The sequence below is a fragment of the Ornithorhynchus anatinus genome, chromosome X5 (assembly GCF_004115215.2).
Source record: "Ornithorhynchus anatinus isolate Pmale09 chromosome X5, mOrnAna1.pri.v4, whole genome shotgun sequence".
Lineage (NCBI taxonomy): Eukaryota > Metazoa > Chordata > Mammalia > Monotremata > Ornithorhynchidae > Ornithorhynchus > Ornithorhynchus anatinus.
Window position 1 is genome coordinate 43,750,102 of NC_041753.1, and position 26,901 is coordinate 43,777,002.

The window sequence follows — 26,901 nt, forward strand, 5'->3', positions numbered from 1 at the left end:
GGCCTGGAAGTTAGAATTCCAGCTCCGCTGTGTGAGCATGAACAAGTCACTTAACTTCTCTGTGCCTCAACTACCTCATCTGTAGCATGGGCACTCCAACTTAGACTATGAGTCCCATATGGGGCAGGGGCTGTGTCCAACCTGATTAACTTGAATCTAACCTGGGACTTAGTAGAACAGTGTTTGGCATGTAAGTGAGCATGTAACAAATACCTTAAAAAATAGTGTTTCCAGGAGAAAGCGGTAATACACAGTGTCAAAAAGAGGGACTAATTTGGGCACCCTGAGGAACTGCAGACCTTGTGGGCCTTTTTTTAGTCACAGTCAATATATAACCCAAACCCCAAGCTTTAGTGGTAGTAGTACTAATAGTATTTATTAAGCACTTACTTTGTGCAGACCACTGTACATTAAGTAGCTAAATCAGAAATAGTGCACATAGTTCTTTTTAATCAAGGGTTTGATTTTTAAAAAATATAAATATGTTTGATAATGTCTGTCATGAATTATAGCTTAATACTGGGATACTTTTTTAGGACTGATAATGATTGAAAAAGACATATTTAAGCCATCTTGATAAAAGGAAAACAAAGACAAGACAATCGAAAGAAAAATGTAATGACAAAAACCGTACCATCCATGGGTTTTTAGTATTCATCAGAATTTTGAGTATCCATACTTTATTTGCTTTTGTATCCAAACTGATCACAGTTCATTGACATTTTGGGAACCACATGTTCACGAGTAGCGCACCTGGCATTTCCAATCATGCACATCATCACCATTCATAGAGCTCCCATCAGCTTATGCTCTCAGTCATCAGAAGTACTCCCATCATGAGAATTGGATGGATGCACCGGTAATACAAGCAGCATGCATGCTCTGTCTCAGAAGCAGCATGGCGTAATGAATAATGCATGGGCCTGGGAGTCAGAAGCTTATGGGTTCTAATTCCAGCCCTGCCACTTGTCTGCTGTGTGACCTTGGGCGAGTCACTTCACTCCTCTGTGCCTCAGTTACCTCATCTGTAAAATGGGGATTGAGACTGTGAGCCCCACGTGGGACAGGGAATGTGTCCAACCCAATTTGCTTGTATCCACCCCAGTGCTTAGTACAGTGCCTGGCATATAGTAAGCGCTTAACAAATACCATGATTATTATTATTATTTTTACTATATGCTTCATACCATTAAGATCCAGTCAAAGGACTCTCCTTTGTTTTCCTGATCATTATGATTTCAATCATGGCTCCTAAGTGAAAATTGAATGAGTAAGTTGTGAATAGGTTAAGTAAATTAACGTATTTAATAGTGAAGTGACTGTCATTTTTCTAGAGTCATTTATTCCTGCATTAAGTTAGCAAAGGAAAACAAATTTTTAACACATTTTGTGTTCCTTTATTATCCATACATGGTATACCTAGAGCTGCCTAAACATGGTTACTTTTGTCTCTCACAGTCTTGAAACCTTGAAATTTTCCAGCATGACTACTGATGGACCTGTAACCCCATTTGTCCCATAAACCTTTTGTTTTCCAAGCCTGGTTTTACCAGTCTCCACGACTTAACTCTAGCAGTTGGTCAGAGAAATCTCCATAGTAGTGTAGTATGGTATGCGATATGGGGGAGTTTGTACTTCTATCAACTTCAAGACTTTTAGCTTTCTCAGTTCTTAACTTGTGCACTTGTATTTGTAAGATGTGTTTTTGTGGATTTTGATATTTACCTTTTATTTTGAAGACAATCACTTTAAATTGAAAGATGTTGAAGGGAGTGGGAAGGATTACTGGGAGGTTGGGTGGAGCTCATGTAGAGGTAGGTCAATCTTTGAGATACCACTGTCACCCATAAATGTCATTCATGGCCTTTATTAAATGTACATACCTTGAAAGCACATTTGGTACATGTGCACTTCTAATAATAATAATGATAATTATGGCATTTGGTAAGCACTTACTATATGCCTAGCACTGTTCTAAGCACTGGGGTAGATACAAGGTAATCAGGTTGTCCCACAAGGAGCTCACAATCTTAATCCATTTTACAGATGAGGTAACTGAGTCACAGAGAAGTTACACATCTTGCCCAAGGTCACACAGCAGATAAATGGCAGGGGCGGGATTAGAACTCACATCCTCTGACTCCCAAGCCTGTGCTCTTTCCACTAAGCCACGCTGCTTCTATAGAAATACTTCTGATATTTCTTCCTTTAATTCCCTTTAGTACTTATAACTATTCCATTATTTACAAGGAAAGTTTAGTTGCCATATACCATAGCAATAAAAATTGACATTTTAAAGCTATACATCAAGTGTAAAAACGTGACCCTCCTAGGACAGATTAAACCAAACAACTGTTAAATGAGGAGAGTTGCCATTTTGAATTAAAAGCAACAAAATTTCTGAGTTTTCTAAGCTTCAGTCTTGTGGATGTGTGCATCCAGGTTTTCCTTTGGTCTCTCCCAACCTCTACTGCAATCGACTCTCCTTTATCAGCCCCTCATGGCCTTGGTAATTGGTAGCAGACATTTTTGAGCTGAAAAATTGAGATTGGCCTATATGCAAGGTTGACTAGGCCAAGATCTCATTAAACCAAAACTTAGACATGATTTAGGAGTTTTTATATCTTACTCTCATGTAATTCCATTTTTAAAAATAAGAAGGTTCAAGATCATTGAGTACTAACCGTGGGTTAAGGTTTCGAGCTCAAGCTTTGACTCTATTCTGCTGTGTGACCTTGGGAAATTCACTAAACCTCTCTATGCTTACATTTCCTCATTTGTAAAATTGGGCTAATACTTGCATTTCCCTAGTTCACAGTGTTGTAGAGAGGACCGATGTGAGAGCACCTTTGGAATAAATTTATAAAAATAAGGGACTATAAAAGATGTCAAATGTCAACACACTTTCCCTATCTTCCAATTCTAAGTTCCTTGAGGGCAAAGATCTAGTTTATTATTATTGTTTATATTATTATTGTTCTCCTCCTCTCTCAAGGGTATAGTACAGTGCCATGCACACAGTAAACACTCAATAAATGCCATTGATTGATTGCTTAGTTTGAATCTAAAGGAGACGGGATGAATATATGATATAATTTTTGTCATGGCAGTCTTCTGTTGGCTAGGTAGGTAGTTTTAGCCCAGAGCAGGTCTCTGGGACTATCCTTGGTCAACTCAATTCCTCTATTAGCCCTAGGGTGCTTTGAAATTGCAAGGGAGTCCAGGGAGAATCAGTGGAGTTCTTCAGTACTGGACCATTATAGCTGGGATTACATCTGCTAAAGCTACAAAGTGGGAACATTGTTAATCCTTTGCAGTCAGAAAAAAATGTACACATATAATAAAGTATAAATATAAACATATATACATACACACACACATACACACAAAGAGATTTTCTTTATATCATCTCCTCACTCTTGCCCACGGTCAGAAATCAGTTATTGAAAGTTCCAGGTATCCAAAGGATTTTTCTCTCCATACATAGTATATGGATTTGGGGGATTGAAGCAGAAGTGTGTAATTAATTACTGACCTCCAAGTCATACATAGCAATATTAAATCAAGCTAAATTTATAGTATGGACAACAGCATCAATCCCGAAGTTAATGATATTCAACTCTTGGTTTCGAGTGAGAAGAATGGTGGCTCAGCCAAGAGATAAGCAAAAATTTACCTTGAATTACCAAAGATAGTTACAGAGTTTTTACAACATGGATGGAAGGGAAGTCCCTCAGAAAAATCAAATTGATTCATTTTAAAATGACTAAACCTTCCAGGTATCATATTCCAGAATACATGTTGATTTTATTGATGACAGTGGAGATATTGATAATTCATTTCACAAGTGCACTAAATCAACTCCAGGAAGGCAATGCAAAATTAGAATAGATTCATAAATCAAGTAAAGTTCATTTTGGCAGTTAAAAAGTTAAAATATGAAACACTGAGTGGCTATTCAGTTTTAAGTCTAATTTTAAAAAAGGTTCAGGAACTGGAAATTATGTCAAATTGAGTAAAATTGTGTTAAATTGAGCAAAATTCTTACTTCCCCATATGTGTGTGTAATATATATATATATATATTAAGTTACCATAAATGTGGAGTCATGTAGCAGCCACATTTCTGGATGTTATGGTAGGTATTAGTAGTAACAAAACTGAAATGTGATTTGTTTTAACATCTTTGAAAAAAAATTGAGTTTCAAATAAAACTCACTGAGGCTAGCCTATCAGTGCAGTGTCATGGAGTACCACTTCGCCATGTTAAGTAATCACATTCAACAAGAGATACAAGCATTTAGGTGTAATAGCTGCTAAATCCAAAGGCCCAAACCTTCTCCTTTTAAGCCTGGGGAAAAGAGCTCCAGCTCCCCAGAATGGTAATCATCTCTCCTTATGTTTGGAGATTTCATTATTTTATTCAAACCAGATCTCAAACACTGGATGCACCCAGTTTTCTGTTGCAAACCCTTTGTTAAGGAACTACAATATCAGTACTCACCGGATCCTATGCTGCACACAGACACACAAGCTATTTCTTCCAACACTTGCACGCTGTATTCTACCAGACTTGTGTTGTTGGAAGAACATTCCCTAATATTCTCGAGCCAAAATGTATACTGCAAGCATAACAGAACTGAATGGATTAAAGCACACTGAGAAGAAATACTGACTCCAAAGGCAAGAAATAATAATAATAATAATGTTGGTATTTTTTAAGCACTTACTATGTGCAGAGCACTGTTCTAAGCGCTGGGGTAGACACAGGGGAATGAGGTTGTCCCACGTGGGGCTCACAGTCTTAATCCCCATTTTACAGATGAGGGAACTGAGGCCCAGAGAAGTGAAGTGACTTGCCCACAGTCACACAGCTGACAAGTGGCAGAGCTGGGATTCGAACCCATGACCTCTGACTCCAAAGCCTGGGCTCTTTCCACTGAGCCACGCTGCTTCCCAAGAAATAACAAGTTCCATGAAGTCAAAGACTTCTTCAATGTGATAATAATAATAGTGATAACTATTATACCAACATTTAAGTATTTACTATGTGTACAGTTATAGATACAATGCAGTCAGGTCAGACAGTCCCTGAACCTCATGGGGTTCACAGTCTAAGAGGAGGGAGAACAGGTATTGTATTCCTATTTTACAAATGAGGAAACTGAGGCACAGAGAAGTTAAGTGACTTGCTCAAGGTCACCCAGTAGCCAAAGGGCAGAGATGGAATTAGAACCCAGGTCCCCCAAATACCAAGACTGTGCACTTTCCACTAAGCCATGCTGCTTCTCAGTGTGTTGTGTAGCTCATGGGGATACTTAACAGATATCAATAATACCTAATTGTATTAATATTAGAACAAGCTAGTGTTGTCCCAAGTCACTAAATCAACATAGGCTGGATACAATCTACAGGGTGAATTGAAAAGAGGCCAGCTCTTGAGGAAACTCTATGCCATATAGTCTTCTCTAGGTTTTCCGTTTGCTGCCATTCCTCTTTCTTTTCCCCATAAAGCATTTTTAGTATTTAAAAAAATCCTGCTCATGAAATGTTTTCAAAAGCAGCGTGAGTTCATGAAGAAAAAGAAAACAGTGTGTAAAAATATATGTATTTATCCATTTCAGGTTTTTCCCATGGGGAAATTTGGGAATCCATTTGACACTATAAACCTCTTTATGGGTTTTTTGTTGTTTTTTTCTTTTTCCTTGGTGTGGAACTGGGAAGAAAAGGCTACAGGGATAGTGAGAAAGCTGGGGAGGAGGGCAAGGAAACCAGTCTCTCTGACAAATCTTCCCCAACTGCTCTATACCCATTATATGAATGGAAAGAATCCAAACCCTTCATTTTCAGGACTATATCTCAACCCTGGCTCCTAGAGAAAACCAGTGTGGTTCAGATGTGGGTTGGGATGAGTGGTTTGCATTGGCATAGGTTTTGTGGGTCCTTTGGGGCTAGAGTGTGCACAGTTGTGGGTTACAGATGCTTGCAATCTTGTTTTAATGTGGCCAGTAAGTGAAGCCATGGACCCCACAATGCTATACAAAGTCCATGCCTATTGTAAATTGGGAAAGCTGAAGAATCTTCATTTTTAAAATGCTATAACTGATTCTAAGTCCCCTTTATAAGGGGATTTAAGTAGAACACTTGAGCAGACAATGGGGATAGTGTATGACGAGTGGAGACGTGGGAGTTTCTCATATAAAGAAAAAATTAAAATACTATCCTAAACTTTGGTTTCCCATATTGTACTTAAAGCATGTGGGTCACCTAGGGAAAAGCTAAAGCTGTTATCCCATAGATCAAGCGAAAACTCTCTATTAGTAGAAGTGGTGCCTGGCAGAATTTATTTTAAGGCAAATGTGTATTAAATGATCACTGGCATTTATTGAGCACTTGCTATGTAAAGAGCAGTGCAATAGCACTTGGGAAAGTAGAAAACAATAGAGTTGGTAGTCACGATCCCTGCCTTCAAGGAGCAGACAATCTACTATCAAATGCTTTCATGATGTCTTGACTCAGACCCCATGTGTCCCATGATTGAAGGACCAGGAATATCTATATAAACAAAAGGGGAAATTTGCATGCAGAGTGGATTAAAATTCAGCATACGGAAAGGCAGGAAAATTAAAATTCCCATTTTCAGGTTGCTAATCGGTGCTTTTTGATGTTAGTTTATTAATGCAAATGTTGAGCTGTAGTTCCTTTGCCTCATATCTCATTCTTGGAGATTTTTTCTTGTTTTATGTATGTTTCCTGGAATTTGCCTGACCAGTGCTTTTGTGCAAAACTTACTTTTCCTATCCTCTACTCTCAGCAGGTAAGATAGCTCCTTTGTTCAGGTACATTTTTTGAACAATGGTGACTTATGAGTATCCAGAATTTAGCTTATTGACTCTTATTGCACTTCTGAGCACCTTATAAATAATTTATTAGTCTGATGGATATGTGGCTACCCAACTATGGGGCATGAAATATGCACTGCTCTTCTAATACACTGTAGGGAGACCTGTTTATAAAGTATTTAGTATTGGTTTTATAATGCACTGTTGACAACAGGAGACCACGAAGCTCAAAGATCAATCTCATTTTGGCCCACAGTATTAATGCTGCTTTATAAAGCTCTATGACAGGTCACTTAGACAACAGTCCTTAATAAAAGGACTTTGTGCCAGTGGATGGTAGTATGACTGGCTGTTAGAAAGCCATGCTTTTGTGGCTGCCAAGGCTGCAGATGAATTTCTTTGTCCAGGTCCCAGAGGTGACTTTGTGGCGGCTGCTGCTGCTGGCCAGGTGATGGAACTCATCATTTCCCTGTTCTCTAGAGAGAAGTGAGATAGAGAGTGCCGAGTTCTTGCTAATGCAGCTTTCACTAATTGTCCAGAGAACTGCTAGGACACTGGGTAGCTCCAGCAGTTCTGTAGACTGTGAATCATACAATAATTAATGAAACCTAGCTCTTCTCAGTTTTGATTCACATTTTAAAAAGTAATCCTCCCCCCTGTCTTTTTTTTTTAGACAGGCCAAATCAATATATGTGTGTGTGTGTGTGTGTATATATGTGTGTGTAGATAATGAATATATGGTATGTACACTAAAATAATTATATAATAAAACATCCTGATTTTAGTTGGGTTTAGTAGATTTCACTTAACAGTGAAGGGTTATTTGTGTGTGTTTATTTTAAAATGAAGACAGAGAATTGGAATGAACATTACCACTGATCAAATCATTTGAACAAAGCATTTGCTTTTCTTGTCTTTCTGCATCCTCTTTGGTGAGGACAGTAGATTTAGGTGTTTCAGGAATCCTCAATTTAGGTGATTGTTGATAATGATGCACTTTTGCTTAATAGACTGATTGCATAGTAGGGTGATTTTTATCTAATTTCATTAAATTAAGCAAATAGCCCAGAATCTTCAACTCTGGATCACCCATAGCATAGGAAAAATAATAAGGTATACAAAATCTCAATCATAGAAGAAAAACAAGGCAAATTGAAAATGCTTGGTGTAGTGGATAGAGCACGGGCCTTTGAGTCAGAAGGTCATGGGTTCTAATGCCGGCTCTTGCACTTGTCTATGTGGGCTTGGGCAAATCACTTCACTTCTCTGTACCTCAATTACCTCATCTGTAAAATGGGGATTGAGACTGTGAGCCCAGTGTGGGACAGGGACTGTGTCCAACCCAATTTGCTTATATTCACCCTAGTGCTTCGAACAGTGCCTGGCACATAGTAAGCACTTAACAAACACCACAATTATTATTATTATTATTATCAAGACCCTTTAAGCATTGTGTTAAATTAAAAAAGAACACATATACTCATGTGTTAAATTAAAAAAGAAGATTTGTTTATGCATAGGTATTTTACCACTTTGATTTCCTTCTTAGAGCTCATCAGGCAAATTTCCGTGATGATGACAGAATTTGAAGGGGGACTTTTTAGGACAGTGCTTTGGGTGGGCAGCACTTGCTTCTCTCTCCCTCTCAACATCCCCCATTCTCTCTTGAATCCACATGTCTATACATCCTCCCTATTCCCCCAGCCTCCCACTGCTTTAGAGGACACTTACAAGATGTCCAGGCCCCTACCAACAGTTCCCTTGGGAGGGCGGAATGTGTGTGTGTGTGTGTGTGTGTGTGTGTAGATAATGTGTATGTGCATGCATATATATGCATGCACAATAAAGTCATCCTTAGTCAAAAAAGACAACTGCTGGTGAATTGACTTAGCATGTGTGGCTGAAAAAAGAATCAATGCAGAACCGACAGTCCCTATCACAGTGTGCACAGAAAAAAATCTGTACTTGTTGTGTTATTAGAGTTAATATCAGTGCCTAGTGTTGTTTTCTCTTTGCTTCCTTGTCTTTCCTTCCTGATGAAGCTTTTGCTAGAAAAGAGGCACTCCTTTTTTCATAGCAATATGCCATGTTGGTCCATCCTCACCAACTGACTCCTGGATTTCAGTTGAGATGCAGCCTAGTCTGAGGCTTTGTTTTACATTTCCTCAGTCCTCCTTGCTTTCGGTTTCCCAGTTTCAGCTTTCCATATAGCCATTGTTGGGTATTGTTTGGGTATCCTGCAGTTGCTCTTTCTTCTTAGGTGTCCCACCCAGTATAGCTGTGTTAAGGTGAGTGTGGCTTCAATGCTAAGTGACTATGTTCAGTTCTGCCACTTAATATTGTGTAGCCCATAAATGATGCTGATGGAACTGCTCAAAGAGTTTGTGGCATCTGTTTGGAGCCCATTTCTCACATTTGGAGAAAAGGCTGGACAACACTGTAGCTCTGTAGAGTTTGAATTTGGTTTGGTGAAACTGCTTTAGCATCTTCTTCACTACTGCTATAACCAGTCTTCACTTTGTGGCATCAGAGTTTGGAGAAGCTGGGTGGAAAATCAGGGAAGATGAGGCTGGAGTTAGGCATGGGCTTGGGAATCCAGTGGTCATCAGGTCCTGTGCCCCTGTGTATTTTGAGTTAATGCAACCCCATATTTGAGCTGTAAAGAATTAATTACTTTAGTAGAAAGGAGAGTACTCAACTTCCTTGGTAGCACTTACACATTTTATTTTTATTTCTTATATACTTTTTCCATGCCTTATTAATGATTCATCATTTTAAAAAGATCACAAACCACACCTGAGATGATACAGCTGTAGTCCTATATATTCATGCCTTTCTGGGTTAATATGGAATTTCCACATCTGGATTTCCATACCACCTGATCTGTACTGCTGACTTCTGAAATGTGATAGTACTGAATTTATAAATATAAAGGTCATATGGCATATTGAATACCAAAGGTTTTTTTTGGATCTGATGTTTTCTATAGGAAAGTAGGTCTTCCATGTCCAAGTATCCTTAGGATGATTGACGTGTGGAAATTAAAAATAAAAATACCTCCCCTGGCCCCAATCTTCCCTAAATCTCTTTGGATCCAAACACAGGATAGCTCCCTATCCTATGCTGGCTTGAATTTTGAATTTCCTTTTGGTCAGGGCTCATGTCTACCAACTTTATTGTATTGTATTCTCCCAAGCGCTTTATACAGTGCTCTGCACAGAGAAAGCACTCAATAAATACCAGTGACTGCTTGATTTCATTGTGGACAGGAGAAGTGACTACAACTCTGTTATATTGTACTTTCCCAAGCACTTAGTACAGTGCTCTGTATACAGAAAAGACTCAACAAATTCAGTTAATCCATTAACTGACAGTTTTCTTGAAAGACAGTATTCCCACAGTAGATTTCTTCTGGGACCTGTTAAATATGATTCTGAATAGTATTTGCCAGCATCATTTAAATTCCCTCCATGCCCCTTCCCCACCAAATGTACAGGTGGCAGTCACCTGTATCCTATCACACTAAAAAGCCCACATATATTCTAGGTAGAATTACATTCTGGTATCAGCTGAAGAAAATGTCTCTTTGTGCATGTGCTTAGCTCTATATGCTTCCTTATTCATCCCACCAATCCCTTTCTTTAAACCTAACAAACAGGAAAAAAGGTTCCTGATCTTTAAACTATATTCCTAATGTGGCCCATGAAGCAGAATAATTCATAGTCATTTTGCTCCACTGAAACCGTCCTCTCAGAGGTCACAAATGATCTCCTTCTTGACAAATCAAGTGACCTCTACTCCATCCTAATTCTCAACCCCTCAGCTGCCTCTGACACTGTCGACCACCTCCTCCTGGAAACATTTATCCAACCGCAGCTACACTGACACTGTCCTCTCCTGGTTCTTCTCCTATCTCTCTGGCTGTTCATTCTCAGTCTCTTTTGCAGGCTCCTCCTCTGCCTCCCACCTGTAACTATGGAAGTTCTTCAAGGTTCAGTTTTGGGACCTCCTTCTATTCTCCATCTACACTCACTCCCTTGGAGAACTCATTTACTCCCATGGCTTTAACTATCACCTCTATGCGGATGATTTCCAAATCTACAACCCTAACCCTGTTCTCTCTCCTTCTCTGCAGTCTCTCATTTTCTCCTACCCTAAAAACATCTCTACTTGGATATCTCGCCGGCACCTCAAACTTAACATGTCCAAAACAGAAATCCTTATCTTCCCACGAAACCCTGTCCTTCTGCTGATTTTTCCCATCACTGTAGACACAGTACCATAATCTCTCCCATCTCACAAGCCTGTAACCTTGGCATTATCCTTGACTCGTCCCTTTCATTCAACGTGCATATTCAGTCTGTCACTAAATCCTGTCAGTTCAACCTTCACAACATCGCTAAAATCCTCCCTTTCCTCACCATTCAAACTGCTATCGTTAATCCGAGCAATTATCCTAGCCCGTCTTGATCACTGTATCAGTCTCTCCTTGCTGACTTCCCTGCCTCCTGTCTCTCCCCACTCCAGTCCATCCTTTACTCTGCTGCCTGGATCAGTTTTTTACAAAAACATTCAGGCCATGTTTCCCTAGTCTTCGAGAACCTCCAGTAGTTGCCCATCGTGCTGTACGAACAGCATGTCTTAGTGGCAAGAGCCCGAGCTTGGGAGTCAGAGGTTGTGGGTCCTAATCTCGGCTCCACCACTTGTTTGCTGTGTGACCTTGGGCAAGTCATTATTTAACTTTGCTGTGCCTCAGTTCCCTCATCTGATAAATGAGGATTAAGACTCTGAGCCCTACATGGGACAACCTGGTTACTTTGTATAATACCCCAGCACTCAGAACAGTGCTTGGCCCATAGTAAGTGCTTAATAAATACCATAATAATAATAATAATCCACTTCCACATCAAACAGAAATGCCTTACCATCAGCTTAAAAGCACTCAGTCACTTTGCCCCCTCCTATCTCACTTCACTGCTCTCCTACTACAGCCCAGCCCGCACACCTCACTCCTCTGGTGCCAACCAGACCTCAATCTCTCTGACCTCAGTCTCATCTGTTTTACCACTGACCTCTCGCCCACATCATGCTTCTGGCCTGGAATGCCCTCCCTCTTAATAGCCGATAGACAATCACTCCCTGCACCTTCAAAGTCTTTTTGAAGGCGCATCTCCTCCAAGAGGCATTCCCTGACTAAGCCCTCATTTTCTCTTCTCCCACTCCTTTCTGCATTGCCCTGATTTGCTCCTTTTATTTACCACCCCCCCAACCCCACAGCACCTATGTACATATCTGTAACTTATTTATATTAATGTCTGTCTCCCTCTAGACTGTAAGCTCATTGTTGGCAGGAAATGTGTCTACCAACTCTGTTATACTGTATTCTCCCAAGCATTTAGTACAGTGATCTGCACACAGTAAATCCTCAATAAATATGATTGATTGATAGTCCATCAACTCAACTACATCAAGTCCCTCCACAGCTCAGTGTCCAGTCATGATCAGTTAAGGCACCATTTCCCTTTCAGAGTGAGACGTAGGATGATGTTTACTTACCCACTGGTGCTAATAAAGCTATGTTCTACATGCAACACCATCACACTTTAAGAAGGTAGGCAGACCTTCTCACATTGATCTGACAGCACAGGATATCAAGCTGCTTTTGAAGTGAACATAGTATGGGTAATGGTTTGTGGATAGAGGATTCCATTTATTTTTGATAGCTCAACTGGAGTTCATATGAGGAAATGGAACGTTTCATGCCTCTCCAGATTTTAGTCATCAAGACATGTGGAATGTTCTCATGTGTGGAACCATATTTTTCATGTCCATTTTCATCCTAGTCCTGCCCCCTGATGGTTTTATGAAATTCTGGCTGATGTTTCCAGATGTTGAAATAATCAGTCTCTTGGTTGCTTGGTCATCTAGGGATTGTACAGAAGCAGGTACAGGGTGAAATGTAATAGTCTTTTATATAGTAGAGAGGAGGACAGGTAATTATAATCAGATAAGGAAATACAAATTCAGAGTTTTTCATCCATGTTTGACTTTGAAATATACTTTTATATTTTATTCATCAGTCTGTCAATAAGTTACTAAAAGTAGAAGTTGTATAAGGTCTAACTCCAAACGGGGTGAGATTGCAAAGAAATATATGAGTACTTCATTCAGAACAGAATCAAATACCATATCAGAATCAGAAGCCAACAAAAATAAATGCAGTATTTATAATCCTAAGGCCACCTCGTCAGATGTGGGTGGACCATCAAAGTAAAATTCAGAAAGAGGGATTCCCAACTACGAAAGTCCAGCTGCTTGGTTTATGAAAGGTTGATCCCAGATTGCATCAAGGGATGGTCTTCATTTTTATCAAAATTATTATCTGTCTTTATTGCTATGGGATGCTGTGAGTTATGGGGAAAATGTGAGAAGTGTTCTTCCAGATAAATGGATTCTGGATTTTCTGTTTTTTAAAAAATGTGTTCTGAATGATATCGGGAGGAAGTTGGTAACTACTGAAGAGAAGATAATGCAGGGGAGGCCTTATAAGGGCAATTGTTTAGGATAACCTTTTGCTTTTAAGGTGGTTGTATAAAAATGTGTTCTTTGGTTCTTTAGTCCATCAGATTTGGAGGTAAGTTATACTCCTATTCTTTTCTTCATTCTTCCTTTTTAATGTTAATGTGACAGACCCACTGTCCTTCAAGTGTATTACACATGTGAATCAAGGAGAAAATAGCATTAATTATGATACAAAATTCCAGAACTTAAAAATCGGTGGATTTTTTTCCATTTTCTCTCTCTCTTCTTGATTGAGAATCAAGTGTGCCCTCTGCCTCAAATTCATATCAAAATGAAACCTCAAAGAGTAAAGCAAGGATGGCAGGTTTCTTTGGAAAATGCTGTTGCTGCCAACTTGCTTTTTCCTAAGGAATATGGAAATTTTGGTGAATTATCTGTTCAGGGGAGGTTTCCTTGATTAATTCTTCCTCTTTTTCACTTAAGACATCTGTTAACATTTCACACTGTCTAACAGATGTTTCAGGCAAGTCCCATACTTTGTTCTTGACAAAAATGACATTTCCTCAATTGAATCCTCACTCTGTGACTGACCAGTTTGCTCCATCTGCATAATTTCCAGATATTAAGCTATATACCTTAATATAATGCATATTTGTCACCTTAGCATTATTTTAAGGAACTGGGCAGGTCTGATTTGATAGGAAATCACTTCCCTTGTTGCTTTAGTGATTGAGAGGGGGGTAAATACTTTATAACTCCTTTGAGCATTCATTTTATCCTCCTTACTGGCTCAATGTCAGATAGCCAGTTATAAAAAAAATTCTATAAACCAAGTTAATTACATAAGCTTGGGTTGTTTCGCCATAAGGAAGGGCTGATTGTCATGCGATGTGGAGAGTCATTTTTATTATTTTGGCAAGAACAGGGACAGTTTTGTCCTGACAAGCCATTAGATGAATACCAGAATGTGTCACATGAAAAACCACTGATCTTTAACCCAGCTATCTACTTAACCAAGCCTTGAAAATGAATAGTGAATAAAAAAAGAGCAAAGGCCAGTTTACTGTCATTACAGATTACAGAGACTGTTAACAGCTGCAGCAAACTGGACTCTGGGAATTACAGGTACTAGACAGTAAATTAACGAAGGGTCTAGAACCTCTTATATAATTGTGGATCTACATCAGCCATTTATTTCATATATATTTATGAGTATTACCAATGGGAATACTTGAAAATTTCTAGGGAAACCTGAAAAATTGAGTAGGTTTTCCTTATATTGAATGTGCATTTGTTTAATTAAAATAAATATATTTACTAACTGAATAATACATCAAGAAATGCACTCATCCTTTAATGATATTTTATCTAACAATAGACAAAAGTCTCTAAGTAAGCAGCATGCCTTTTAAGTAATTACAATACTGTTAAAAAAAACAACAAAGCAACACAACCTATCAAAGCAATATGTTCATTTCAAATAAACCCATTCTCTACCCACTTGCTTTCTTTTTCCCCAGGAGTGGGCTGTGGCTGACTTTTGCATATATGGATAACATAAACATTTATAGAGTGCTCCTGAATGTTAAAAAAAATTCCAAACAGCCCAAATATTGTAAAGATCAGTAACATCTTAAAATGATCAGTTGTGGGAATTAATGCTTGCAGAGCTTACAAGAAGGAGCACTTTTTCTTGCCCTGATGGTAGAATTGTATTGTCTCCCTGCAGTCTTGTTAGCTCACACTAACTGAAATGCAGATTCTTTCCAACTAATTGGGCCTCATTGAGGGTACATGCACAGAGCATGGTAATATGCATAAAGATTTTTAAAAATAATTTTTCTCTTTTTTCCCATTTCTATGAGCATAGGTTTGAAAAAAAGCATGGCCATAACTACTTTGCAGATTACTGAAAGTTGAAAAGAGACATAAAATGAGACATCATAACAGTTTAATATAGTTTATACTGTAAAAGTTGGGATTTATGGGAAATGCATTTTCTTTTTGGGATTTTAAAAAAAAATCAGTTCTTAGGTATCTACACAAAGATTAAAAACACTTCATTATTTTATTTTGGAATTTGAGAAAGCACTCTGAAAAGTATTCCTACTATTCAGAAAAACTATGTTAGCAATTCTTTAATATTCCTTTTATCTATCTAATAAGGCTAGCAAATATAAATGGCTGCTCTAACATCCAGTTCATGTCTCCAAAGAGCGGTAGTTTTGGAGGTTTTTGATGGACTGTTCTTGTCTGGATATTTTTAAAAACATATTTGCTGTCCTCTTTTCATTTGTGTTTGCTTCACATTCAGATTATAAAATGGCTTTGCAATCTTGAGATTCATATTCTTACAAAATCTGCAATGAATTGAGTGCCATTTCATTGTTAGAGGAGGTATTTCTTACTCTGTGTCAGTTTACAAGTCCTACACATGGGAAAACCAAAACGAAGGCCTGTAAATCCTTTTAAACTGGCAAAGTAGTATTGGGATCAGAAATCTGTTTAGATGCCTGAGAGCAATTAAGAATTGTATTTTGGGACAGTTAGGTTGTGTCTCACTTTTAGGAACTTTCCCCCCTGGTTTTCCAGATTTTTTTTCCCTTCAAGATTAATAGAGAAGAAGTAAACTTTAAAAAGTCTAATTATTCCTTTCACATTTGGTGGAATCAGGCTTAAGTAGCTTTGTACCAGAACTACTAGATTTGACACCAAATTCTCTCATGGCCAGGAGGAAAAAGACCAAACCAACAGCCAAAGTATGTTATGTAAAAAGCCTCATACATTAGGTGTAGTGCTACCTTGTGGTATATAGTGATTTCAGTTACACCCTTTGAAACGTACCAAGCAATTTCTGTTGTTAAAATCTCCTACACATGAATATGAAACTGTGTACAAATGATCTAACATGTCCTCATACAGTAGGAACCGTTTCTCTCAAGATATAGTTGGAACTGTTTGTATTGTAAAAGGTTCCAGTTGATGTTCTTGTGATCCGATGATAAAAAAGAATACTCATCCCAGCATGCTGGTATGTCGAGACATGACAGTTACTACATATATGATACTGTGGAACAGTCATGACTCAGACTGCTTTTTATGATTTCATAGTTTCATATTGCTTTTAGATCACCCACAGTGGGTAGCATTTTGTCTAAGACTGCTGGCTGGGAAGACCAGATTTGGATGTATTAGCTAGTCAGCCTAATAACCCTGTACAGACTCTATTGATTTTCTAGGAGAGAGTTTATGAACTAAATAAACTTGGAGTTGGTGTCTTAATAAACTGCTTCTCTCAGTCTGTCACATTTAGTTACAGAGCTGTGCAGTTTAGGGGGAAAAAAGGCTAATTCTGTTACAGATTGTTCACAGCAGGGTCTCCAAATTAGCCCTTTGTTTTGTAATGCCACCTTGCTTGGGCTCGCTTTGAGCACATTTCTCAGTTTTACCCTAATGAGTTGCAACACTGATAATGTGGCTGATGATCTTTCATTGATTTCACTATCACTTGCTTGTCTGGTAATTGATCCGTTGCTGAGCCTCTAGTTAATTATATCGGCTTTGACATGGCCTGGTCCACAGGGAATTTCAAGTCTTGCAGAATAACAGTTTTAATAAAAGAGTCTATTACTGCAGGTGCTTGCTGCTGCATGGCAGTTGATTTTGTGTGTGTGTGTGAGTGTGTGTGTGTGAGTGTGTGTATGTGTTTGTATTTTTCCCTGGGAGTGGAGAGTACTGCAGGACAGAAGAAAGAAGGGAGGGGGACAGGAGAGGAATAGAGCAAAAGAGATACAGAGGGACAGAAGAGAGAGGAGGAAGCTTGCTATTGACAGTGTCCTTAAGCCTCCCACAAATAACAGCCATTAGTAGGAAGGTCAGGAGCTGAGCAGGCAGCTTGACTGAGGCACTGAGTGCCACTTCAGAAATCAAGAGGCTAGCAAATTTTAGAGGGAGTTTAAGTGGGTAATAGCTAGCTGTAAAGGTACAGTCACTGTTGGCACAATTGACTCATAGGGTTTCCCTCCCCTCCCCCCAGCAAGAATATTTTTATTGACCACTGGTGGACTTAATATATTTTAAGACAACAATTCTTTGGGTTCTTGTTTGTTTCCTTTCAGATATTGAATTTGCTGCTTTTGAGACTTTTTTGTGCTTAATGGTGGTGAACTGGAGGGAAGTTTAACAGAAAAGCTTTCAGGAGATGTTGGTTCTAGAGGGAAAGGCACATTTGTGTCAACATAGTGTACATTTTCTCATCTTTTCTCATTGTACACTAATGACACAGACCTGCCATTGAAGCTCTTTTCTGTTTCTTTTGTTGTTTCCAAGAGTAAGGTTTATTGTTATTCTTGAGTTAAGAAGAAGCAGGGAGAGTGGTACATTTGTCCTCTATATTTGTAGATGGTAGAAGATTAATGTTCCTTACATTTTAAGTTTAGAAAGGATGGCTTTTTTGTGCTGACTACTTTTGTGAGAGAGCATGAATTTTTACTTTACATTTTGAAGTTGCAATGTTTATGCAGTTTTTATTTTTTTCCACAGAATATAAAAGAACCATATTTATATTTGTTTTAAAACTGGCTTAATTAAAAAAATCAATGGTATCAAGTCTTCAAGTAGAAAAATGTTATTATCTAGCTGCAGATAAAAAGGTATTGAATGTACTTTTTGACTGGAATGGGACAGGCTTTTTTCAGCTTTGATTCATCTCTTTTTACTTTATGATTTGAAAGCTTATTGTATGTACTTCATTCAGAAACTTTAAAAAAGGATTTTCTCACTTTTGATCTTTGAGAAAAGGTGGATTTTCTCTCCCTCAGCCCTTGTGCTTTGTAGTACTTGAGGCAGGTTGGCAATTAACAGTGTAAGGTGACAGATATTAAGAAGTACATGCAATTTTAAAATGTACTTTTTAAAAGGTCAGGTCATGTATTTTTCAAGCCATTAATATGAGGTGTGATAGCGTATTACTGACCTAATTGTTTAGAAAATAACTGACCACTTTTGCCTTTTCCTGTAACTGAATAGTTGACTCTGACAAAAAATAATGATCTGTTTTTGTTTTTTTATTTACATTAGGTTTACAAATACTAGGTACTAGATGTGTGTCAGGCATTGCATGTTGAATCTGACAGCACAGTTGAAACAAAACAGGAAAAAAATCCAGGGAAAGGGCCACAGTCTCTTCTCTCCCAACTCATACTGATCACTGTGCTACTTAGAGGGTGAGGATATGTGTGTATCTGTGTATCTGTAGACTGAGAGGGGTTAGTACAGGATGTCATTTGGTGCCTGACAGTGGAGCAGTGCAGTTGACTCTTTGCTCTGCTATCCAATGACATCCAGTGGCTGAGAGTTTGAAGCTGATGGTTGGGTCTCCTTAGTGCTGCCTGCACACCTGACAGGCAGCTGTTAAACTGAGCAAAGGCAAGCTTGGGGAGTCACAATCTATGCATAAATGATAGGGGTATCTGAGCAGAAGGTGCTAAAGAAGCTCTGACCCCCTTCCCCAGAACCCCCCTTCCCAAATGAAATGCACAGAACAACCAGCTTCTTAACTACACTACACTTCTGCTACTGGCTGCCAAGAGGCTCAAAAAATCCACCTTCACTTTTCAGTCAGAAGAGGCAGAAGTGGATGTGAGAGAAAGAGACATACAGAGAGACAGAGAGCGAAAGAGGGCAAGAGACTTGACTTTAAGAGACTCCTGCACTGACAACTCCATGCAGTTCGGAACAAGAACAGCAACGACTGAACCTGGGTTCATGGGGACATGGCAAAATACTGACACTAACCTCCTGTTCAGAATGTCCCAACAGGTAAGTTGTTTTCTTTTTTTTTAAAAGTTGAATTTTGTTTGTGCTTTTTTTCTGCGCTTCTTTTTTTTCTTTTTAAGCTAATCTCTACATAGTTAGCCTCTGTCCTGTCATAACTATGTCATTGGAATGTGCATGGTTACTTCATGGCTTCCCTAAGGGCTCCTTAAAAGAAAAAGGAAAAAAAAATCTTGAAGTGAAAGAAAGCAAAGGCAGTTGTTGTAAAGTTTGAGCATAGCTTTAGTCATGGTAAGACCAGATTTATTTCTTTGTTTTCCTTTGTTTCTGTTCTTTTTTTAAAAAAAAATCAACCAAAATATGCCTATAGATCTATATCCATCTCTACATAAATAAAGTATCTGATATCCCAGCAGACATCCTTTCTTTTTTTACAAAGTTAAGTCCCCAAATCAAACTGATACTAAATTTAGGGGGCCCCTCGGAACAGCCTAATTGACTTCATGTGGCAGAAAACAGCTTTATTCAGACCTAAGAGTGGAGAGCAGTTGTGCTGGAATTGCTGCCAGCACAGAGCAGAGGGTCGTTAAAGGAGACAGTTTCAGTTGTTAAGTCTCTCTCCCTCTCTTTCTCTTCCTCTCTCTCCCTCCCTCTCACTCCCCCTCTTTTCTTTTTTCCCCTTTCTTCTCCTCTTTCTCTCTTTTCTTCTCTGTCTCTTTCGCACCCTCCTCACTTTTCTTTTCTCCTCCCTCTCTCTCTCGTCTCTCTTCCTCTCTCTTCGTCTCTCTTCCTCTCTCTTCCTCTCTCCCCCTCTCTTCCTCTCTCCCCCTCTCTTTTCTCACTCTCTCATACACACACACACTCACTCACACTCAGTGTTTCTGCAGAGCTGTGCCTTGGCGTCCTCCCCAGAGCTGCTCCTTCACCAGGGGCCGCGTCTAAGGCAGCTTGGTATGCTGGTTTTGACGGGAAAGCTGAAATGTTATTGCGAGGCCAGTAATAACTGATAATTAATCACAGGAGCCGGTGTCTCTGTACCATGCACTTGGTGATACGCGCCCTGCGTGCCGCAGCTCCTCTTGCACAATTGCTTGGCTCTACTGCATGAAAAAAAAAAAAAACTTTCATCTTGGACTGGGCTCAAGCAGGGGAGGGAAGTTCAAACTGAGGCGTTTAACCAGGATGCTTCTCTCCAAGAGATGTCTTGTTTGAAAATCAGAAAATAAAAAAAAAGGGAAAAGTCGTTTAGGATTATAATCCTCCCAATATGAGAGTTATAATTCTAAACCTGTTTCATTATCCAGAAGAGCTATTAAATGCTAAAGATTTAGTTTCTTCATATTTTCAATGACAGAAATGCTCCTTTTTATTTCCACTTGAAAAGTTCTAGAGTTCACAAGAATGAAATGTCTAATGAATTCTTTATCATCATTAATGAGGGAGAGGAAAAATGGCATTCCTGGGTTTCATCTAGAAAAAGTTTAAAAAATATATCGACAGGAAAATAGTTAATAGCCTACAGGGGTTGCTCAGTGAAGAGCTTTTTTTTTTTTTTTATACCAAATTCTAGACAGGATGAATGCATTTGAATAAGGTATATTTTGATATATCCTGTAGAGGGACCCTGATTACTGCTGATACAGTAAGCTGGGATATAAATGTAATCAATGTAAGCCGAATAAGCAATTCTTTATATCTGATTTCCCATTCTTGAAAGTAAAAGTTAATTTCCTAGCAAAGATGCACATTTTCAGTGCACAGTGTGCTGCTAAGAGAATAGTATGGCTAAAGAATTCACTGGTTTTTATGACTCTATATTATAGGCATATGTGCTAACAGGAACATGAAAGATGTTTTGACTGACAGGCAAAATAATTTATGTCAGTATTTTAAATTTAGATGCAGCATACCATATTTTTGTTAAGTAGTTGAGGTCAAGTGTTATGGTGGGATGGGAGTAGTCTTTCACTGGGGTTACAAAAGAGTTAACATAACCAGATCGAGATAATGATCAATTGATAAATGACTATCGAACCACCTAGATGGTGTTAGATTGCCTCTTTGGCTTTAGAACCTTTCCAAATAGATTTAGATCCACACAGTCTCTAACATGTAGGAAATTTCTAGCCTAAACAAACAAATAAAAACTAATTCATAACGATGATATATAATCGGGTGAATAATTTGCAAAAACTGGTTGGGAAAAGAAGTTACAGAGAAACTAAACTAAAGTGGTTTTATGATCTCATATTTTAATTGTGCAGAAATTGTAAGCTGCCAAGCAGTTTTCTGCGCAACACGGGGAATATATGATTGTGTTACTTTTCAGTATGGGAGGGGAATTTAAGAAATTTAGAGAAGAACAGCATGCCTAGCAGGTACTATGTAAAAGTGGATTTGTGCATTGGAGAATCTATAGTTTAAAAATACTACTGTGTAAGTCTTTACGCAGGTCTCTTTTTAGATTGCATATGTATTTAAGTATTTGTTTCAATTATATGTTTCTATGTTTTGATGGTTGAGATGTAGTTGTTTTGCTATTTCTTTTTTCCTGTTAACGCCATGAGATGTTTACACAAGCATCTTCAGAAAACATGCAAGAAGGGTGTGAGTTGCATCTTATTTCCTTCTTACGGGTAACATTTTATCTTTTATTCCACATTTGTAATTGTATTGTTTTGTTCTTTTATTTTATGTGAACACTATTTATGACTGACTATAAAAATGTATAAAAGTGCTGCGGACTTTTCTTTGTACCATATACTATTTGGATATCCTCCTATGTAGTCTGTATATGAAAATGTCAGTTCTCTCTTGAAATCTGGTTTAAAGGAACATCAGTTCACACCTACAAATTAAGCTAGGTTTTGTCAATGCAGAGAAATGTTGGGCAAATGCTAACCTCATCTTTCTGAAGTATTATAAAATTAGCGATTGATTCTGATCAGCTTTTAATTCACCCCGCCAAATATGTGAACCATGTAGAATTAATATACACCCATATACTGTAGCAAAATTGCATTCTCAGATCACAAAGGCTTCTAAAGATTGTAGCACTTCAACTGTAATTTTTTCAAAAATCAAATAAATTCACTATTCTAATAACATTAGTCCAAGCAGTTTTATACCTGGATAATAAATAGGGAATTCATTCACAGTAACTAAAGAACAACTTTTATGAACATTGAAATGTAATGTGGATTTATGTGTGTAAATAGGTAAAAGAAGTGAAATATCTGTTTTGCATTCCTTTCACATGAGTGAGTTTTAATCTTTTTCCATGCAAACCTGTCCTTTACCAGGAAAAAACAAAACACCAGGCATCACGTTCCAAAGCAAATTTGGGGTTGGCAGGTTTGTAAATATGTTTCAAAATGAGTTTCTAGAAGTTAGTCAAAACGGATTTTTTACCTCTGTGCTTCTCTCTCCCCCGAATTAAAGTGTGATTCCTCAAAAGGAGTCAGACCATTCTGTATATAAAGAATGGTTGATAACCTTAAAGGACATCAATTTTAACTTTTCGAAGGGAAGTTTTTCTTTGGGTCACTTTGATCAGTGACAGATCGAGAATGACCAGAAATTCTTTGCTCTCCTCTGCTCATCTGGCAGAGTCCAGGACTCAACCTGTCCATTCTATCCTGGTAAGGTATTGTTAACAACAGAAAAGGCCTACTTTTGAGTACATGTTTTGTGCATTCGTCAGAATAGCAAATACCAATTTTATTCTTTCAGTTAGCATAAAGGCCAAAATATTCTAAAATGCTTCTAAGTAATTTTAGAAATGACACCATAACAGAGAGTTGCCTGAAACTCCGGGTGACATAAAATGCCATAGACATCTACTATGTATTAACAGAGAGGTATGTTTAACCTGTTTGAATTAAATGTAGAAACCTGTCTGAAAATACAATCTAAAAAGAAGTGAAAGGTGAATACTAGAATTATAAATGAGTCTGTGCATCATATAACAATTTAGGAATCACCCAGTGATGTAACAAAATTAACAATTTAATTTCATTGTGGAACTGTATCTTATTAAGGAACAATTGTCTGATGTTTTCTTACAGTGGCTCTATTTAACTTCATGCAAACATTTGTAGTAGTGACATTTCTCAATTGTACATTAGATTCTCTTATTAGCATGATGTGTTTATCACCAGAGAAATCATTTCCTGTATAGGTGAGGGACAGACTAAGAAAACTAAAAATGTAATCAGTGACTTACATTAATACAGTAGCATCTGTTTTACTAGAGATATGGTACAGTAATGCAAACTTTTACCCCAAATAAAAAAAAAAAGCTCATTTTGAATGAAATGATAAATGAAATATGCAAGCTGTTTTAAATGCTAAAAATTGTAAAACTATGTAGAACATTTAGAGAATAATATGAAGTATTCTGATGCAATCTGTCCATTCCTCAAAATTTTATAGAGAAACACTTAATTACTGTTTTCAGTGTTTTTAAAATGGAAATTACTTTTTAGTCTAATTGGTTATATCTTGAAGATAAATTCATTTGAATTATTTCCATTTGTTAGTTAAAAGGCATGTGCACCTTTATTTTTAACACAGGTGCTACAATATATTTTGCTTCTTCTTCATATTTTTGTGCATTATAGTCTGAAACAGTGAACAATAATCCTTCATATAAGATTATTTTTAATGACTCTATTAATATTCTTGGTGAAGGTAAATCCTTAAGTAATGTTAAAAAAAATAGTTTCATCACTAAGCATGGACCATCTTTTGGTGTCTCTCTGCATTCTTTCCCTCCTTATAGTGCTAGTGCCATTTGGTTATCACTGTAGTTTTCAGGACAGATAACTTTGCCAAAATGGTGGCTTTCCTGCTCTAGCCTGTTGACTTGATGGGCTATTTTGGATGTGTAACTTTACATCAGGTGTTTGTTCCTTTTAGTTTTTATACAGCTGCCTTATCTTTTAGGATTTTAACATATATGTAACTTATCATTTCCGGTAGGTTTTACTCTTGAGAGCAGATCACTGAAATCAGTACATTTGGGTGATTTAAAAATATACATTTAACAAAATCCATATATATACATAATCACTGATGTATATTCATTCATATCTTGGGTTTATGGGATTATAAACCAGATATTTTCATAAAAATTGAGGCAGATAAAAGGGGTGTAGTATGTAAAGGCTGTTCTGCATTGGTTTAAATATAAAGACTACATTAAGCAAGCTTTTCTTCATATACTTATTCACAAAAAGTCTATGGAATAGTTTTAATTGTAGTTCCTAGTGATAACATTAAATGAAATGGCATGTATTCTATTGATCTTACGTTTATGTTAAAAATAACTTTCAACACTTTTACAGAATTGAGAACAAATAACCACAAAAAACCTACAGGTCTCAAAGCTATTTGTAGATGATTGTATATTTTAATATTATGGTTACATTTGTATTTTATCAGTGTAATTAATCCACTTATTCATGCACAGTTTTATGGGAATCTGATTAATGTAGCGACAGAACAGATTTGGAACACAACAGCAGCCGATCCTCCTACTTTTGCGGCAGGGTTAAGAGCCAAGACAAATCCTAACTAATTAGATCCTGAGTAAGTCATCTCTAGAACTTGGGGCAAAAGTGAATGGGTCACAGCTGGGCAAGATTGCAAGGACTGTTGTGATAGTGAAAGCATTTAAATTTTCCAGGTCGTGGTGACACAGTATGCTGGATTCTATTGGAACACTCTGTTCACTGATATAGAACCGGAGCCATAAACTTCAATTGGAAACAAAAGCTCTAGTGATTATTTTCCCCTCTTCATATCCACATACTTTTACTAGAAAAGCACAAAGTAGATTCTATGTCTCAATCTTTTTGGTGGCTATTTTCTTTGTGAACACACATCATTGATGGCTCTACCCAGATTTAAGGCGCTTTTGGACTTGGGACTCAAGACATAGACATAATTGGAGGCAGGAAAAAGGGGAAAATAGGGAAATTTTGATAGTATATAATTTGGCATACCTTAAGCAGCTTACTCATTAACTTTAGTATCATGTAATGATTCATAATGTGGGATAATATTAACTCCCTTCCCCATTCAAAATATAGACCCAGTAAAGGGTATTGAGGAAGTCAGCTATCAAAAAAATGGTCAGCACTCTTTCCTTGGCCTTTCCTAATCTTCTATGGAGTCAAGTAAAGACTCTGTTTGATATACTGAAAGAAATTGTATTGTAACAATTCCTTCCGGAAGATTTGACAGTAGTGTAATTGGAAAAAAAAATTATTTCTTTTTTTAGCAACCATGTGAAATTCTTCATGTGTTCCACACTGTTCTTGCCACAGACACCTTCCATCGCTTGCACTTCTGACCATGAGTGTGGTATCTCTTGGAATTCCTAGGGTTCATGGGAAATGATTGCTTTTCAACATAGTCTGCCTGGTCCTAAACCATTTTTAATTCCAGAAAATCAAATGACTGTAATTAGGATTCTTGTTGCCCATCTACTGCTCTTGGAGTCGGAGAAAGTTGAGGGCATTATCTGCAATTTAATCTGACTTTTGTTTCTCATCTCTGGTTTATTTAGGAAGATACTATTAGGAAGAAAGTCACCCTAACACATAAACAAGAAACTAGTTGTAGAAATGGGTATGTTTGAACCTTGAAAAAAAATTCTACATATAATTGTGGCATTTGTTAAGTTCTTCCTATATGCCAGACACTGTCTAAGCGCTGGGGTGGATACAGTCCCTGTCTCGTGGGGCTCACCATCCCAATCCCCATTTTACAGATGAGGTAACTGAGGTACAGGGAAGTGAAGTGACTTGCCCAAGGTCACACAGCATACAAGTGGCAGAGCCAAAATTAGGATTCTCAAGAGGGATCTTTGCAGTTGATGGTGAAAATATTTGGTCTAATGCAAAAAAAAAATCAAAACTGCAGCATCCCAACAACTCTTAACTAAAGGTAATAAGATTTAGGTCCAATTGTGGCATTTGTTAAGCATTTACTATGTGCTAAACACTAGGTAGTAGATACAATACAATCATATTAGTCACAGATGGCCCACATGGGGCTCATAGCCTAAGAGGGAGGAAGAACAGGTATTTAATCCAGATTTTACAGATGAGAAAGCTGAGACCCAGAGAAGTTAAATGACACAAAAGGTCACACAGGAGGCAAGTGGTGGAGCCTAGAATAGAACCCAGGCCTTCTGACTCCCAGTCCTGTGTTCTTTCCAATAGGTCATGCTGCTGATTAGAATAGAAAGTGCACATCTCTCTTCTTAAGCATGCCTTCTCCCCTTAGGTTTCAAAAAGCTGATTTTAAAAAAAAATTTACTCATGTCCTCCAGAGCCTAGCAAACTTCCTGAAGTGAATACCAAACCTAAGCTGGAAAGTTCATGACTTTGATTTATTTGAATGGGGATAGTGAGCATTGTCATTTTTAGTCATGGCATGGAGCATTCCATACTAGAGAGCAGGGAACAGGGCAAGAGAACATAAGTCATTTGGAATTTTATCCTCTTAGTTTCAGTTTTTATAAATATACTTCCTGGGATAGGAATTTCTTTCACCTAAGCTGGTTAGTTTGCCTGAAATTAAAATTTCCTGTTCATTAGTAAATGCGTCAAGCATGTCTCTCTTAATAAAAGTAAAATATCTTTAAAAAATTTGTTGAGATTTTCTGATTTTTTTTGCTTATGAATTGAAATTTATGATCAGTAATCAGAAGATATTTGGTGTTGCAATTAATACTCTTTAGCATTTTTGTT

At 37.8% G+C, this 26,901-nt stretch overlaps 1 protein-coding gene across 3 annotated transcripts in view; it reads left to right on the plus strand.

The window, feature by feature from the left end:
* The window catches only part of BNC2 (basonuclin 2), a 462,055-nt gene that overhangs the window by 117,751 nt on the left and 317,403 nt on the right, over positions 1-26,901 (plus strand). For all 3 annotated transcript variants that reach the window (XM_029055970.2, XM_039910765.1, XM_039910766.1), the window contains exon 2: positions 18,983-19,183. In XM_029055970.2, the coding sequence (XP_028911803.1) occupies positions 18,983-19,183 (201 nt within the window). The remainder of the gene's footprint in view (positions 1-18,982; positions 19,184-26,901) is intronic.